This window comes from Heliangelus exortis, chromosome 8, assembly GCF_036169615.1.
Source record: "Heliangelus exortis chromosome 8, bHelExo1.hap1, whole genome shotgun sequence".
Classification (NCBI taxonomy): Eukaryota; Metazoa; Chordata; class Aves; order Apodiformes; family Trochilidae; genus Heliangelus; species Heliangelus exortis.
This window is the reverse complement of record NC_092429.1, coordinates 17,586,134-17,598,768: the sequence shown is the minus strand read 5'-3', so window position 1 is coordinate 17,598,768 and position 12,635 is coordinate 17,586,134. Positions and strand designations below refer to the sequence as shown.

At 40.5% G+C, this 12,635-nt stretch overlaps 1 protein-coding gene across 1 annotated transcript in view; it reads right to left on the bottom strand.

Moving 5' to 3' along the window:
- Nucleotides 1–11,949, bottom strand: part of ABCD3 (ATP binding cassette subfamily D member 3) — a 30,897-nt gene extending 18,948 nt beyond the window's left edge. The window contains exon 1 of the mRNA XM_071750772.1: nt 11,603–11,949. Within this exon, the coding sequence (XP_071606873.1) occupies nt 11,603–11,718 (116 nt within the window). The 5' untranslated portion in view covers nt 11,719–11,949. The remainder of the gene's footprint in view (nt 1–11,602) is intronic.
- Nucleotides 11,950–12,635: the final 686 nt, after the last annotated feature.

Sequence of the window (12,635 nt, the reverse complement as noted above, 5' to 3'; positions counted from 1 at the left end):
ACTCAAAATATACAACTATTTCAGCTTTAAAAGGATCAGAAGTGAATATATTAAAATAGAAACACATTAAGATGGGGCCCAGAATTACTCTGCCAGTTGAATACTTTCAATATATTTATTTGTATATTTTTTCTACAAGAGCTGTTGGAATAAATTCAGCAGCTGAAACTACTGAACTGAGCTGTAACTGATTATCCATTGAAGAGAAAGGACTGCTCAGATATAGTGATCTTACACTTAAATTTTATCTTCAACTTTAGAAATATAAATTCTAAATAAATGTGATTTTACAAATATTTGTAAACTCGAAACCTAATAAACAACTGGATTTAACAGTTTTTCTCTTTCTCTAAAAAAATTCATGCAAGTGTGAGAACAAAACTAATACCTTCAATAAGAATGGAAATAATTTTATATATGACGTACGGATTATGTAAAAAAATAAACATGTATACATAGCTTCAAAAATGTTGCTTCCTCCATTTAAAAAAAATAAAAATCCACCGATAGTTCAGCAAGTAAAACAATTCTGCTTGCAACAAAAGACTGTGCTGTAGTTCTACCTGGAATAAAACTTTCACAGGGTGATTACTCCAGAAGTTTTCCTTCTCAAGAGTCTCATTTTTTCGGTCTGATACCTACTGGCACTACTCCAGACTCCATTATACAATTGTATAAGCTTTTTTTTGTGTGTGTGATAATTGTGGTTGCATTCGCGTTGAATTTAAAGGCTAAATAACACCCTCAATTAGTCAGCAAGAATACAAGGCAACTATCTGGTTACAGCACAGAATTCTAACACTTGGCATAGATAAAAGCTCTCTATTTCTAGATCTCACCTTTATTTAATGCTGGAGCACTACAAGCCTTATCAGTGAAGGAAGGTAAGTGCTACATGCTGTCCAAATTCTCTGCTGCAACTTCTCTGGTATAGGGGCAGCACATACTGTGCAGTGCAACATAAGGACTCCTTGAAATGTAAGGTTGCCTTTTACTGAATGTTAACTTCAGTGATTACCCTATCCACACATTATTATCGTATTAATATCCTTGAAACAGCTATGATGCAGCTCAGGTTAGTGCAATTCATCACATGGTTATTATATTAATATTACTACAACTGAGGCAGTACTATCAAATTGCAGAAGAGCTCTACTTCTGAGGTTTAGCGTAGTGTAGTCTACCTCACTTCATCAGAAGCCACTCACAGTGAAAACCTTTCCTGAAATGTGTCTATTGAGGCTGAAGCTGGACTGGCTAGGACATGGAAAGATGCCAAAGTAAAATAACTTCCAGATAGTTTGAATAGGAGTAGCATGGATTCAATGGTGATGTGAAATGTGTCCCATAGGGAACACACTTCTGTTCCTCTCTACCTCAGAGTGAGAGCTGTGCAGTGACTGCTCACTGTTCATTTCTCCCCTTTTTCTTCCATAATAAGAAGTCCCGAGACTTTCCTCAAACCTTCCCCCCCACACTCTGATTTGGAATGGTTTTTTACTTCTGGTCATCAGTTGATGATGAGGCCTTAAATTTTATTAAAAAAGGTTTTTATCAAAAGTAATTCAATAGTTACGTTACAGTTATCAAGAGAACTCAGTACCATGCTTTAGAAGATAAAAAAAAGTACATTGACAAAATAAGTCTACAAGAACAAATATGCAAAAGATTACTTCATAGCAATTTAAAAAATATGGCATATAGCACAAAAAAAATCTCATCCAGGAAAGTAAATTACCTCACTATTACCATTTTTGTACTTCTGAATGCCTAACTGCAGCTTAAAAATAATAATGTGTTTCTAAAGCAAACCACACAGCTTGTATTTGAAGTGAATATTTTGAAAGCATGAATCCAGGGCAAAGTAATATAGTAATATTTACTCAAAACTGAAAAAAGCAAGTTTATATTTTACTACTCTAATTCATTTCTCAAAACTAATAGAAATAAAAAAGTTAGCTTTCAAGTTTTTAGTGAACCAATAAGATACAGAATTTTGTAGCAGAATTACTTAAATTACTATAGCTCATCTCCAATGCCTGCTTGCTTTTCAGTTTTTCCATATGGGAGAGGCTTGACTGAAACTAAGTTTACTGCCAGGAACTTAAAAAAAAAAAAACAAACCTGCCAACACAGTAATGAAAAATCAGACTTCATTAAGTAGCAAGTAGATGATGGGCAGACTGACTTGCATTTCCTTTATGCTCTCACAGACAAGAAAGGGAGGTGATGGAAAGGTTGTAAAGGATTACCCATTCCACATGTAGAAAAAAGGATAATTATGGTAGTAAAGTATTTCTGACACTGAGCAAAATCTATTAAATTGAATATAGTTTTGTATAAGGATAGGAACACAGGATATGCCAAGATGTAACAACACTTAAAAGTATTTATTTACAATATTCTATGGAAGCATCAAAAAGCTTAATTGTATACATCTCTCCACCTGCATTCGGCTGGTAGGACTACCACACCAGTCAAGTCTTCCTCCAAACTTCATCATAGGCTTCAGTTTTAAAGCACTGGGATTCTACTTTCAAAGGTAGAACTTCATCCATAGATCACTCTGGTTGATACAGCAACTCCTCTGAAGCAACAAAGATCACAAAGCTGAGAATAAATTGCTTAGAAAAAGATACAAAGTACACTTCATTCAGATAATACAGGTATGGAACAAACTACCAGATTACCTAGACTAAGCAATTATGTAAAAAACTTCCTCTATACTGGGAATGGGGACAGAAGGAGCTTCTGTAAGGACTTTGTCCTCTCAAAGTACTAATACTAATAACAATAATATAAAACCACAACCCTGATCTGTCTCACATCATCATCTCCAGTAACAAAATAAAGATCCGCATGAGTTTAATCTCCACTGATTTCCATGGTGTTTCCTACCTTCATGCTAAGCAAAACAGAACATCCTTTCAAAATGATCCTCTGCACTCTTGGTGTTTCAAGTCAGACTCAAATAACACTTCAGGCACTGCAGCAGGTGTATATGAAAAGGCAGGTTTACAACAGGAATGTACTAGACACTCTGTGTCAAGGTTGACATTTATGATAGCGATTACTATGATCAGTTCGGAACCCCCAGTACAACAGAAAATCTGATCAGCTTGAGCAGGTTCAGCACAGGGCCATGGGCAGCAGAGTGGAGCACTAGCCCTATAAGGAGAAGCTGTGGGAAGGTTTGATCATCTTGGAGAGAATGCTGTATTGGGAGAGCCTAAGAGCAGCTTTTCCATTGCCTAACAGGCCACAGAAGAGATTCAGCTACACTCTTCACACAGACACACAGCAGGAGACAATAACCATGAATTGAACTGGGGAGGTACTAACTGGATTTAAGGGGGGAAAACACATTTTTAAAAATCACTATTACAGTAACAGAGCATTGTAACACGTACAAAGACTGTGGAATCTTTAGCATGACCTCTCATGTTGCCTCATCCCTGGAGATGTTCAACCTGAGGCTTGACAAGGCTCTGAGCAACCTAATCAAGTTGAGGGTGTCCCTGCTTACTGTAGGGGGGTTGGACTAAATTACCTCTAGAGGTCCCTTCTGTGATTCTGTAACTCTATCACCTGAAGAAGTTGTAGCCTGCTACCCATTATTTGCCCACACAGGGTTTCCACAGCACACATACATGCAACAAGTGAAGAAACATGTCAGCAGTACTGGGATGAGACAATTACACTAAACTTTTCATTCACACATGCAGAGTATCTGGAAAGCAACTTGCTATACATTAACAAACAGGCACATAACCAGCAGACAATAGGCAATACAATAAACCACCTTTCCCCAACACTGAGAAACAAAATCGGCCACAGACAGCAAAATCTTTTAAATATACTAATAAAGAGTTTCAGGGCTCTGGCATTTGGCAGCTGATCCTACTCCAGCACAGCACAGAAGGGAGGCAGAAAACCTTATGAAAATACCACAGTTGCAGTCTACAAATATGTGCTGACCACAGCACTCAGTCTTTGGGTATTCTGTACCAGTGAAGCTATTCTCTCTAAAGAAACATGCAACAATGGTGGCTACTCAAAAATTATAATTCTCAACACTACTGAACAAGTGGATTAAGAAACTGGGAAGAGGCCACTGAATGTAGTTACAGGGAGGTCTCAGGAATACCAGTTCTGTGGTAGTTATTAGCAAACAGGAACAAGTTAAAGGATTACTCTTTTTAGATACATCTACTACCAGAACAAAGTTCAGTAGAAGCAATCTACACTGAACCAAGCGTAACAGAGAACTGCAGATAGATAGAGATAAGCAAGGCTTCCAGTTTAATGACAGGTGAAGAGGAAATACAGGCTTGAAAATGTTATATTGTGCTCAACTGCAAAAAAGCTAATATTTCAGGTCATTTTTCTGTAGAGTAGGAGGACTAGCTTCTGCTCAACACAGTACAAAGGAAGAATATCTGGTTTTGGCAAGCAGTCATTATTCCTAAGCAATTTTTGTATTTTGGTGACCTTACAGTCTAGAATGGAACTAAATAATTTTCGTAGCTTCAAAAAAGCAAAATAAATAATTTTGTAACAGTTCACAATTATTTGTGTGCTTTTCAGGTTAATTTGCAGCCAGGATACTACTGAGACATTGTAAAGACAGAATGCAATTCAAATTACTAAAGATGCAATACAACACTATACCCTGTTACACTGCAAAGAAGCAACAGCTATAATGAGAAATATAACGTGGCTCACAGCACTCTCAGCAGCAGACATAGCTTTATATTGCATACCCCACACAGAGGAGCAGAGAGCAACAGTACAGTTATTTCAGGTCGAGGTCAGCAACCTTACTCAGAAGCCTGGGTATGGCCCAAGCGCATGCTCACTTATGCAGAACACTGAGCACACACAGAAACGAAGAGCACACTCTTCTTGGCTCTGGGTTGGTGACCAGTTGCAGCATAGCCAAAAATAATGAGGGGAATGCATCAAGACAACCAAAGAGGGGACTCTGAGAAGGTCACAGACAGCTATATCACTGAAAATGGGGGCTTTAAATTGTTCTGCATTGCATAACCTGAAAAAGTTTCTACAAACGTTTGAGAAGAAGGCAACAAAGCAGAACTGTTGTAGAAGAAATTCTAAGCTTCAGAAGAGGTCTGCATCTTGATAAAGTACCATGTAAGGAAAAACATTATGAGCTATTTGTTTTTTCATAAGCTTGTGCTCTGGCCTGAGCTGTGGCTGTAGCACTCCCTCACAGATAACAGCAGAAAGACTTCTAGCTAGTCTCCTGCAAAATGAAAAAAAAAATTGTTTCACACTGTTAGTTACACAAAATATTGACTTAGACAGCAATAAATTTATGTAACTTAATAAGAGAGAAACCACTAATTAACTACACTGGCCCAAAACATTGACAGTCCAAAAGCTGGGAGCAGGGCTGAGTCATCTGGTTTCTCCTGTTTCCATATCCTCCAGCTGAAGACAGGTTTTCTGAGCCCCAGGCAGGTTTTTCAATAAGAATACATTTTAGATGCATTTTCTAGTAATCCTAAAATGTATATTTTGGTGTTGGGTTTTTTGGTTTTTTGTTGTGTTTTTTTTTTTTTAAATGCTAGGGAATCTACCACAAGTAGTAGGCTGAACATCCACATTCTGGATAAAACCTACTTTAATGTAGTTGCAGGACTTTTCCCCATACACACCTGCCACCTTTTCCCAAAGCAGCACAGCTTTCCTTTACAACTTTTACACACACAGAATCAGTCTATTAATCTGCAGCAATATAATGGGCCCCTTCTTGTCTAACAGTACTAGGGAACTCAACTAGAACAGATCCCTTCGTGCCAATTACACTGGCAAGGCTCATCCAAACATCTTCAGAAACTAAAGAAATTAAACAAATTAATAGTAGAGACTGATATCCTAAATATATGGAACCAGAATAAAACCATACAACTTGCTTCAAGTTACAGCTGCCACTTGCCATGCTTAGACTTCTGTGTTTATATTTGAAAGTTCCTCCAAATACCTGAACATACATTCATCACTTCTCATCGTACTTGCAGCAATCACTCTAAACTCCAAGTCCACTGGCAGTCCAGCCCATGACATTAAGCACAGCATTTACTTCCACTCTGTCAGAAGAAAAAGGCTGAGAAGTCCAAGAATATACAAGTGCACAGGCTGTGTGTTACTTAAGCTGAACTGTGTAAATCCCTATTAGATACAGACCGTGTCAACAACTCTGTTCACAGAATCACAGAATCATCTGGGTTAGAAAGGACCTCTGAGATCATCAAGTCCAACCCCTGATCGACTACCACTGTGGTTACCAGACCATGGCACTGAGTGCCACATCCAGTCTCTTTTTAAAAACGTCAAGGGACAGAGAATCCACCACCTCCTTGGGCAGCCCATTCCACTGTCTGATCCCCCTCTCTGTAAAGAATTTTTTCCTAATATCCAACCTAAACCTCCCTGTTGACCTCTCTCAACTCAAATGAGCTTTTCACCCTTGCTTCAGGCATGCCTAACCCCTAAAACCTGAAGCATACATTTTTTTTCCCTTATGAATTTTTTTTTCTCCACAGGAGGGATACCATACACTTGGGTTTCACAAGTTCAATTTACATAAAATTAAATGTTCATTCTCTAGCATCCTCTTGGATTCTACTGGGAAGGTCCGAGTCATAGAAAAGGCCACTGTATAGGAAGTGATTCTAAATCTATTTTGTCATCTCTCCATGTATTACAAATTCCTTCCTATTAACCCCATTCTGCTTATTCCCTTTCCCTAATCTTGCAGTTCAAAATTCTTTACCCTAATTTCCTGCTATAACTCCTTCCAGTCCCTTTTCCAAGGAGAAGGTTACATGTTAAATACTTTCTTTTGAAAGTAAACAAGCTCATTCTCCAGTTGTGCAAGTAAAGTAAACCAAGCTCATTCTCCAGTTGTGCAAGTACTTCAAACAACATGGATATTCAGGAACAATTCCCACCAGAGAGATTACAGACAATATCCAGCTTCTTTATGTAACACCTGCAAACGTTTTATTTCTGAAGCAATCAAATCTTAAGCAAATGCGCTGCTACTTCTTGTTTAAGGCAGTAATGTCTGATATTTGAGACAGCTCATAAAACAGACATGGGATTAGATCTCAGTGGATGAAAGGCAAGACAAAATTTGTTTTACACTTGTACATCATGGGCTTTTTTTCCCTTTAACAATCCTCTACTGTACAACTCTATTTCAGCACTTACCATCTTTTTGAGCGTTTTTATTTAATATGGGTTCAGTGCCTTTGTTTAAAGAACTACAATGTCTAGGTGAATGAAAGCAGAGATGTAGAGATTGGGGAGGATGGAGGGCAGGGTGGTGAAGAGGGACTCAGCATTTCAATGGTTTTGTCCATTGTTTTAATATGGCATAAATATGAACTACAGCCCCCAATCATGCAAAGTCAGGAAGGCTGAGACAATTCACATTCAATTAAAGTAGTAATTCACAGGAACAAAGTGCTATCCCCCTATCACCTAGTAGCAGCAGCTGTTATAAGAGTAACATCTCTTGTTGGTGTTTGTACACAAACTGACAGTACTTGTTCCAAATATCAGTCTTTTCAGACCCTGCTTGGTGACAAAGTCTTGGGCGTTAAACTTTTCTTCATTTTAACTGACAGGGGATAAAGCACAAGGAATACTGACCTGACTTCTGCTGGTTTTCCTTCATTCTACCACTCCATAAATCTTTCTCCAATACTCAATAGTGGAAAAAAATAGAAGCATTACCACATAAAGCGGTCTTTAAAATGGATTCTGAGTCATTTCCCTAAATGGAAGCAACATTTTCAACTATCAAGACACAGATTGTTGGTGCTGGAGCTTATGATGGATTCAAGTCATGACTGGTTTTTCCTGTATTATATACCCAGGACTATGTAGTTTCTCAAAACAAGACAACTTATGATTCTAAAAAACCCAATTTTTAGCTGAAGCTAAAAATTGCAGCTGAAGTGTAAAAACTTCCTGCCTCTCGCAAGACAAGAAAGTTTTTCTGAGGAAACAGACTTTTTGAGGAGAGCAACTAGAATACAGAAACAGTGCATTTTTCTTTGTGCTTTACTACAAGGAAATAATATTGATCACTATGTAACTACAAGCAAACAGGTCCATGTCATTCTATTTTGAAGGATTTTAGAAAGCTGTGTTTAAATTACGTTGTAAACTGCAAATGATACCACCTCTCAATTCTATAAAACTGATGAGTGACAGAATAGCTCTTACAGAAGAACATCTGTGACTAATCCAGCTAGCACTAATTAAGTGATCTTTGATCTACTAAGGTAGGTTAGCATAACATATACAGCTTAATTATTCATACATTTCTACTTGATATGAGTTGTACTGGACCTTGAGCCTACTGTCTGGCAGCAGCAGCCAAGTAGGTGAAAGTTGTCTCTTCTTTCCTTCCTGCTAGATTATACCAAAGTTCACACACACAATATGAAAAGTCTGCATAGGATAAATTCTTTGTCGTGCATTCAGACGCATTTAACTTGCTAAAAGAAAATGTTTAAACCTCTTTTTAATGTCTATTATTTTACTTTTCAACTTTGGCCAGCAGCGATACTGAACTACTGCTGGTATTACAGCAAAACTTAAGAAAAGGATACAAAATGAAACAAAAGACAGTTATTCCAGGAAAACATGAAATAATACCATATCATGTTAAACAAAGAATGCTTATACTTAACTGTGTATTATCTACACAAGGAAGAAAAAAAGTTTTGTAGGTAATGCTTACAGTTGCAGTAGAACACTTTCATGGTTCACTTGAATGAAAAGCCCAGTGTTTTACTGTTTATATTCAAGTCTGCAACATTCACCTTTGCCCTCAGAAAGCTCAAAACTAGAATTTCAACTTCCAGAACTCAAGAAGCTGAAATTCATCTCTCACATTATAACATTTTCAGGCATTATATAACATGGTGAACAAAGAAATTCACACATATAAAACTAGATCACTACTATTCCTCACACCATGCTCAGTTAGCTTCGAGCAGCGAATACACTATGAGACAATATAGATTGCCAAGTGAAATTCTTCTCCATAGAAATAAGTAAATAAATTTAGGTCAGCCACACTCTCCCAACCTCTCCATCGTCCCAAAGAGACACAGAAATACAACACAGAAATTAGAGGGTATACTAGGCCCTGGAGATTTTTATCATTACTGCACAAAGGTTTACCACTTGTTATTATATGTCAGCATACAGCAGCTCAAGTATGGTGGAATATGTAAAGATTTGGCACAACATCAATCCTTTCCAAAAGTATGCTATAATTTACATTACCAATAAAGTATTAAGAAATAAATGATATATGAACTAGTGAGGCTAAAGGAGGATGAAGCAATGGTATGAACTGGATGCTTTTGTCTCAGCTGGTGGTATAGGCAATGAAGCTTACCTACTTCCCTGTCTTGATAGGTAGCATTTTGTAAGGCTCCTGGCAAGGTGTGCCTCACAGGGAAACTTGGAGACAAGAACAAAGACCAGTGGGCAAAAATCATCCTCAAAAACAGCATTCAAACAGCAGCACAGCTATTACTGAAACAACTGAAAGTTGGATGGTACAGAGTTCAGAATATACAGTGACAATATAGCACCAATAGTAAGATGTAAGCTGTGGAGGGTCTCAAAAGAATAAAGCAAGACACAGTTACAAGTGGAACAATCAAGCTCATGGTACCTATTTTCCCAACTGCATTTCTAATAATTTGAGAATACAAAATGGCCTGAGAAAGGAAGATAACAGCATCAAAGGACGAGGTATCAGAAAGACAGAGAGAAAGCTACAGAGAAAAAGGGAGAGATCAGGTCAGGCTCAGTTCCATTCAGCTGCTGAATAAACTGGACCATAATTAGTGAATTATCCACTTTCCAATCCTCACTAATCTTGTAGTAGTGTTTGGTCCACCTAATGCATATGATGCCTCAGATTTTTTCACACCATACCTAGCACAATCAAAACATTTTTACAGGAAGTACACATTCCAAATAAAGTCTTCAGCTTAGGTTCACTTTCAGTGCCTTTACTCTCAAGCTAACAGATACATTGTCATTGTCAAGTCCTGCAGATCAACATCAAAGATCTGCAGGCAAAATGCTCTGACAACCTAGGACCTATATTACATTAATGTCAGGTTTACGAAGATTACTCTGGACAAGTTCTAGCACGCTCCTGTCAACCAAATGCTACCAGTTGTTGGAATATATTAAATGTACTTTAAAAGTACACAGGACCTACATGTACATTTGAAGATGTGCTTTGATCTGAATGTAATCTAATTTGTGGGCTCCAAGATCAATACTCAATAGGAATAGGGTAATGTAAGCACAGACAACAGGAACATGAACTTGAAAATACTACTCTTTATCTGAATTACAATGTATTTGCTCCCAGAACACCTGTATGGCCTAGCCCTTCTTACAAACACTATTACAATAAAATCTTGCACTACAGTGTATCTCCCCTAGCTCACCCTTTTTATGCCTTTCTATTAGCTTCTCTCTTTTTTTGTTGTGGTTTTTTTATTTTTGTGGCTTTTGTTTTACAATGCTATTTCACTAAGTTAAGGAGAGATACCATCAGTCCTACAAGTTTAATGGAAGGGTAATCCTCAGCAACAGTTCGAGATCTCATTTCTAATCTCATGCAAATAGTGTAAGATAGCAAATCCACAAATTGTCAGCAGCATATCAACTTCTGACATGTTATGTGATATGATTACCTAACCTCATGAAGTTTTAAAAAATATTGTGTATGAAACGAATTAGGTAAAATAAAACAATTATTGCTTAATCACAGGTATGTTATTACTTAAGTCTGTTGAGTAAGGCCATTTCACAGTCAATACTGAGCACCAGCATTAATTTGTAGCAACTATACAATATCAAACTGTACTAGTGCAACATACCAGGTCTTTAGCATCCAGTCAATAATCCACAGCCACAAACACACTAAGATTGTTAAAGGATCTGGTCTGAGGTATATTCTTCATCTGACACACTTTATGGTACCCAAGTGCTTCACAGGAGATTAAGAAACGCACCCCCAGCACACGCATACCAGTCAGGCATCCTCACAGGCAACACAACCAGGCACAACCTCTCCGAAATTGCCATCCCTGTGCACCTTACACGGCAGCACTAAAACAACAGCTGGGTCCATGCAAGATAGGGCGTCCTAGCACATCCCTACAAGTCAATTGTGCGCTGATAGTAGCTCATAGCAAGGAAAGTGGAAAAAAATAATTTAAGAAGGTGGCGGTGGTTGGATACTCTGAGGAGCGGCACCGACGGCACCAGAGGGAAGCCGGGAGGGGGGAGGAGGCAGGCGCCTGGCCCCTCTCCACAGAGGCCACCTCCCGGGTGGAAGGTGCCGGGAACAGCCGGGACGGCTGCCCCGCCGCCAGGCCGAGAGCGACGGGGGCGACCACAGCTCTCGCTGAGCTTCGGCCTCACACCGTCCGCACTCCGCTGGCTCCCGGCGCCCCGCCCGCCCCCACCCCAGGCCCGGCCCCCGGCCCCCGGCCCCCCGGCCCCGCCGCTCCCCGCTCACCCGTGCTGGGCCGCCGCCCGCCGCTTGTTGAGCAGGCAGAGCAGCGCGCAGGCGGCGGCGGTGGCGCCGGCAATGGCGGAGTGGCGCACTGTGAGGTACTTGCTGTAGACGGCCATGGTGCGAGTGCGGCGGCGGAGCCCACCGGAGCCGAGCACAGCCGAGCGGGTGCGGGGAATGCCGGGAGGGGGCGGGGCCCGCCCGGCCTCGCCTCAGCCGGCGGAACGGCCCGCGCGGAGCTTCACCGGGAGCGCGGCGGCGGGGGCAGGGAAGGTTGAGCAATGGGGGCGGTGGTGGAAATTAACACTCCTGCCCCACCTCCCGCGCCGGGCCAAGGGAAAGGGAAAGGGAAAAGAAGGAGGGAAGGGGTGTTTCTTTCTCCCCGTTGTGGGGCCGGGCCTGCCTCCGGCTTTCCTCGCCTGGAGGTCGAGCCCGGGAACCCTGCGGCCGGGACGGCGCCTCGGCCTGGATTGTAATGTTCTGTCATCCTCGGCCCGGTACCTCCTGCCATGCGGGGCTCTGGTCATTCGCCTCCAGGGCGGCTCCTTTTGCGGGGTGATTTCTGAGCCTGAGCTGTGAATGCCGTATGGATGGGGTGACAGTAAGAAATAAAGCTTTGAGAGGCTGCAAGGCTTTGCACGCTGTCGTTTGTTTTGGGGTTTTTTTTCGGGCCATGAGAGGAGCTGCCAAGATTGACTTTCCCATGGGGTGGAATGAGTTGTCACCTATGTAAGTCCAGGAAAACAATCCTCCATCACGGGCAAGAACCACGCCAGGTATGGCAGGAGACCATCCAAGCCTTCTCCTGCAGAACCAGTTCCACTCGCACAGGTGCTTTTTCCAGCAGTTAATAACAGTTTGCAAAGTCGGGCTACACCAGCAAAACACCTATGCCAGCATAACTGTGTTAACACTGGCTTATTCCTTGTGGTCATATCCCTCAGAAATACCCCTGAACGTACATGAAGTGGTTGTGCTTTCTACAGGAACTGGTTAGTTACATATTTAAAGCTGGTAAATGACAAAACAATTTCTC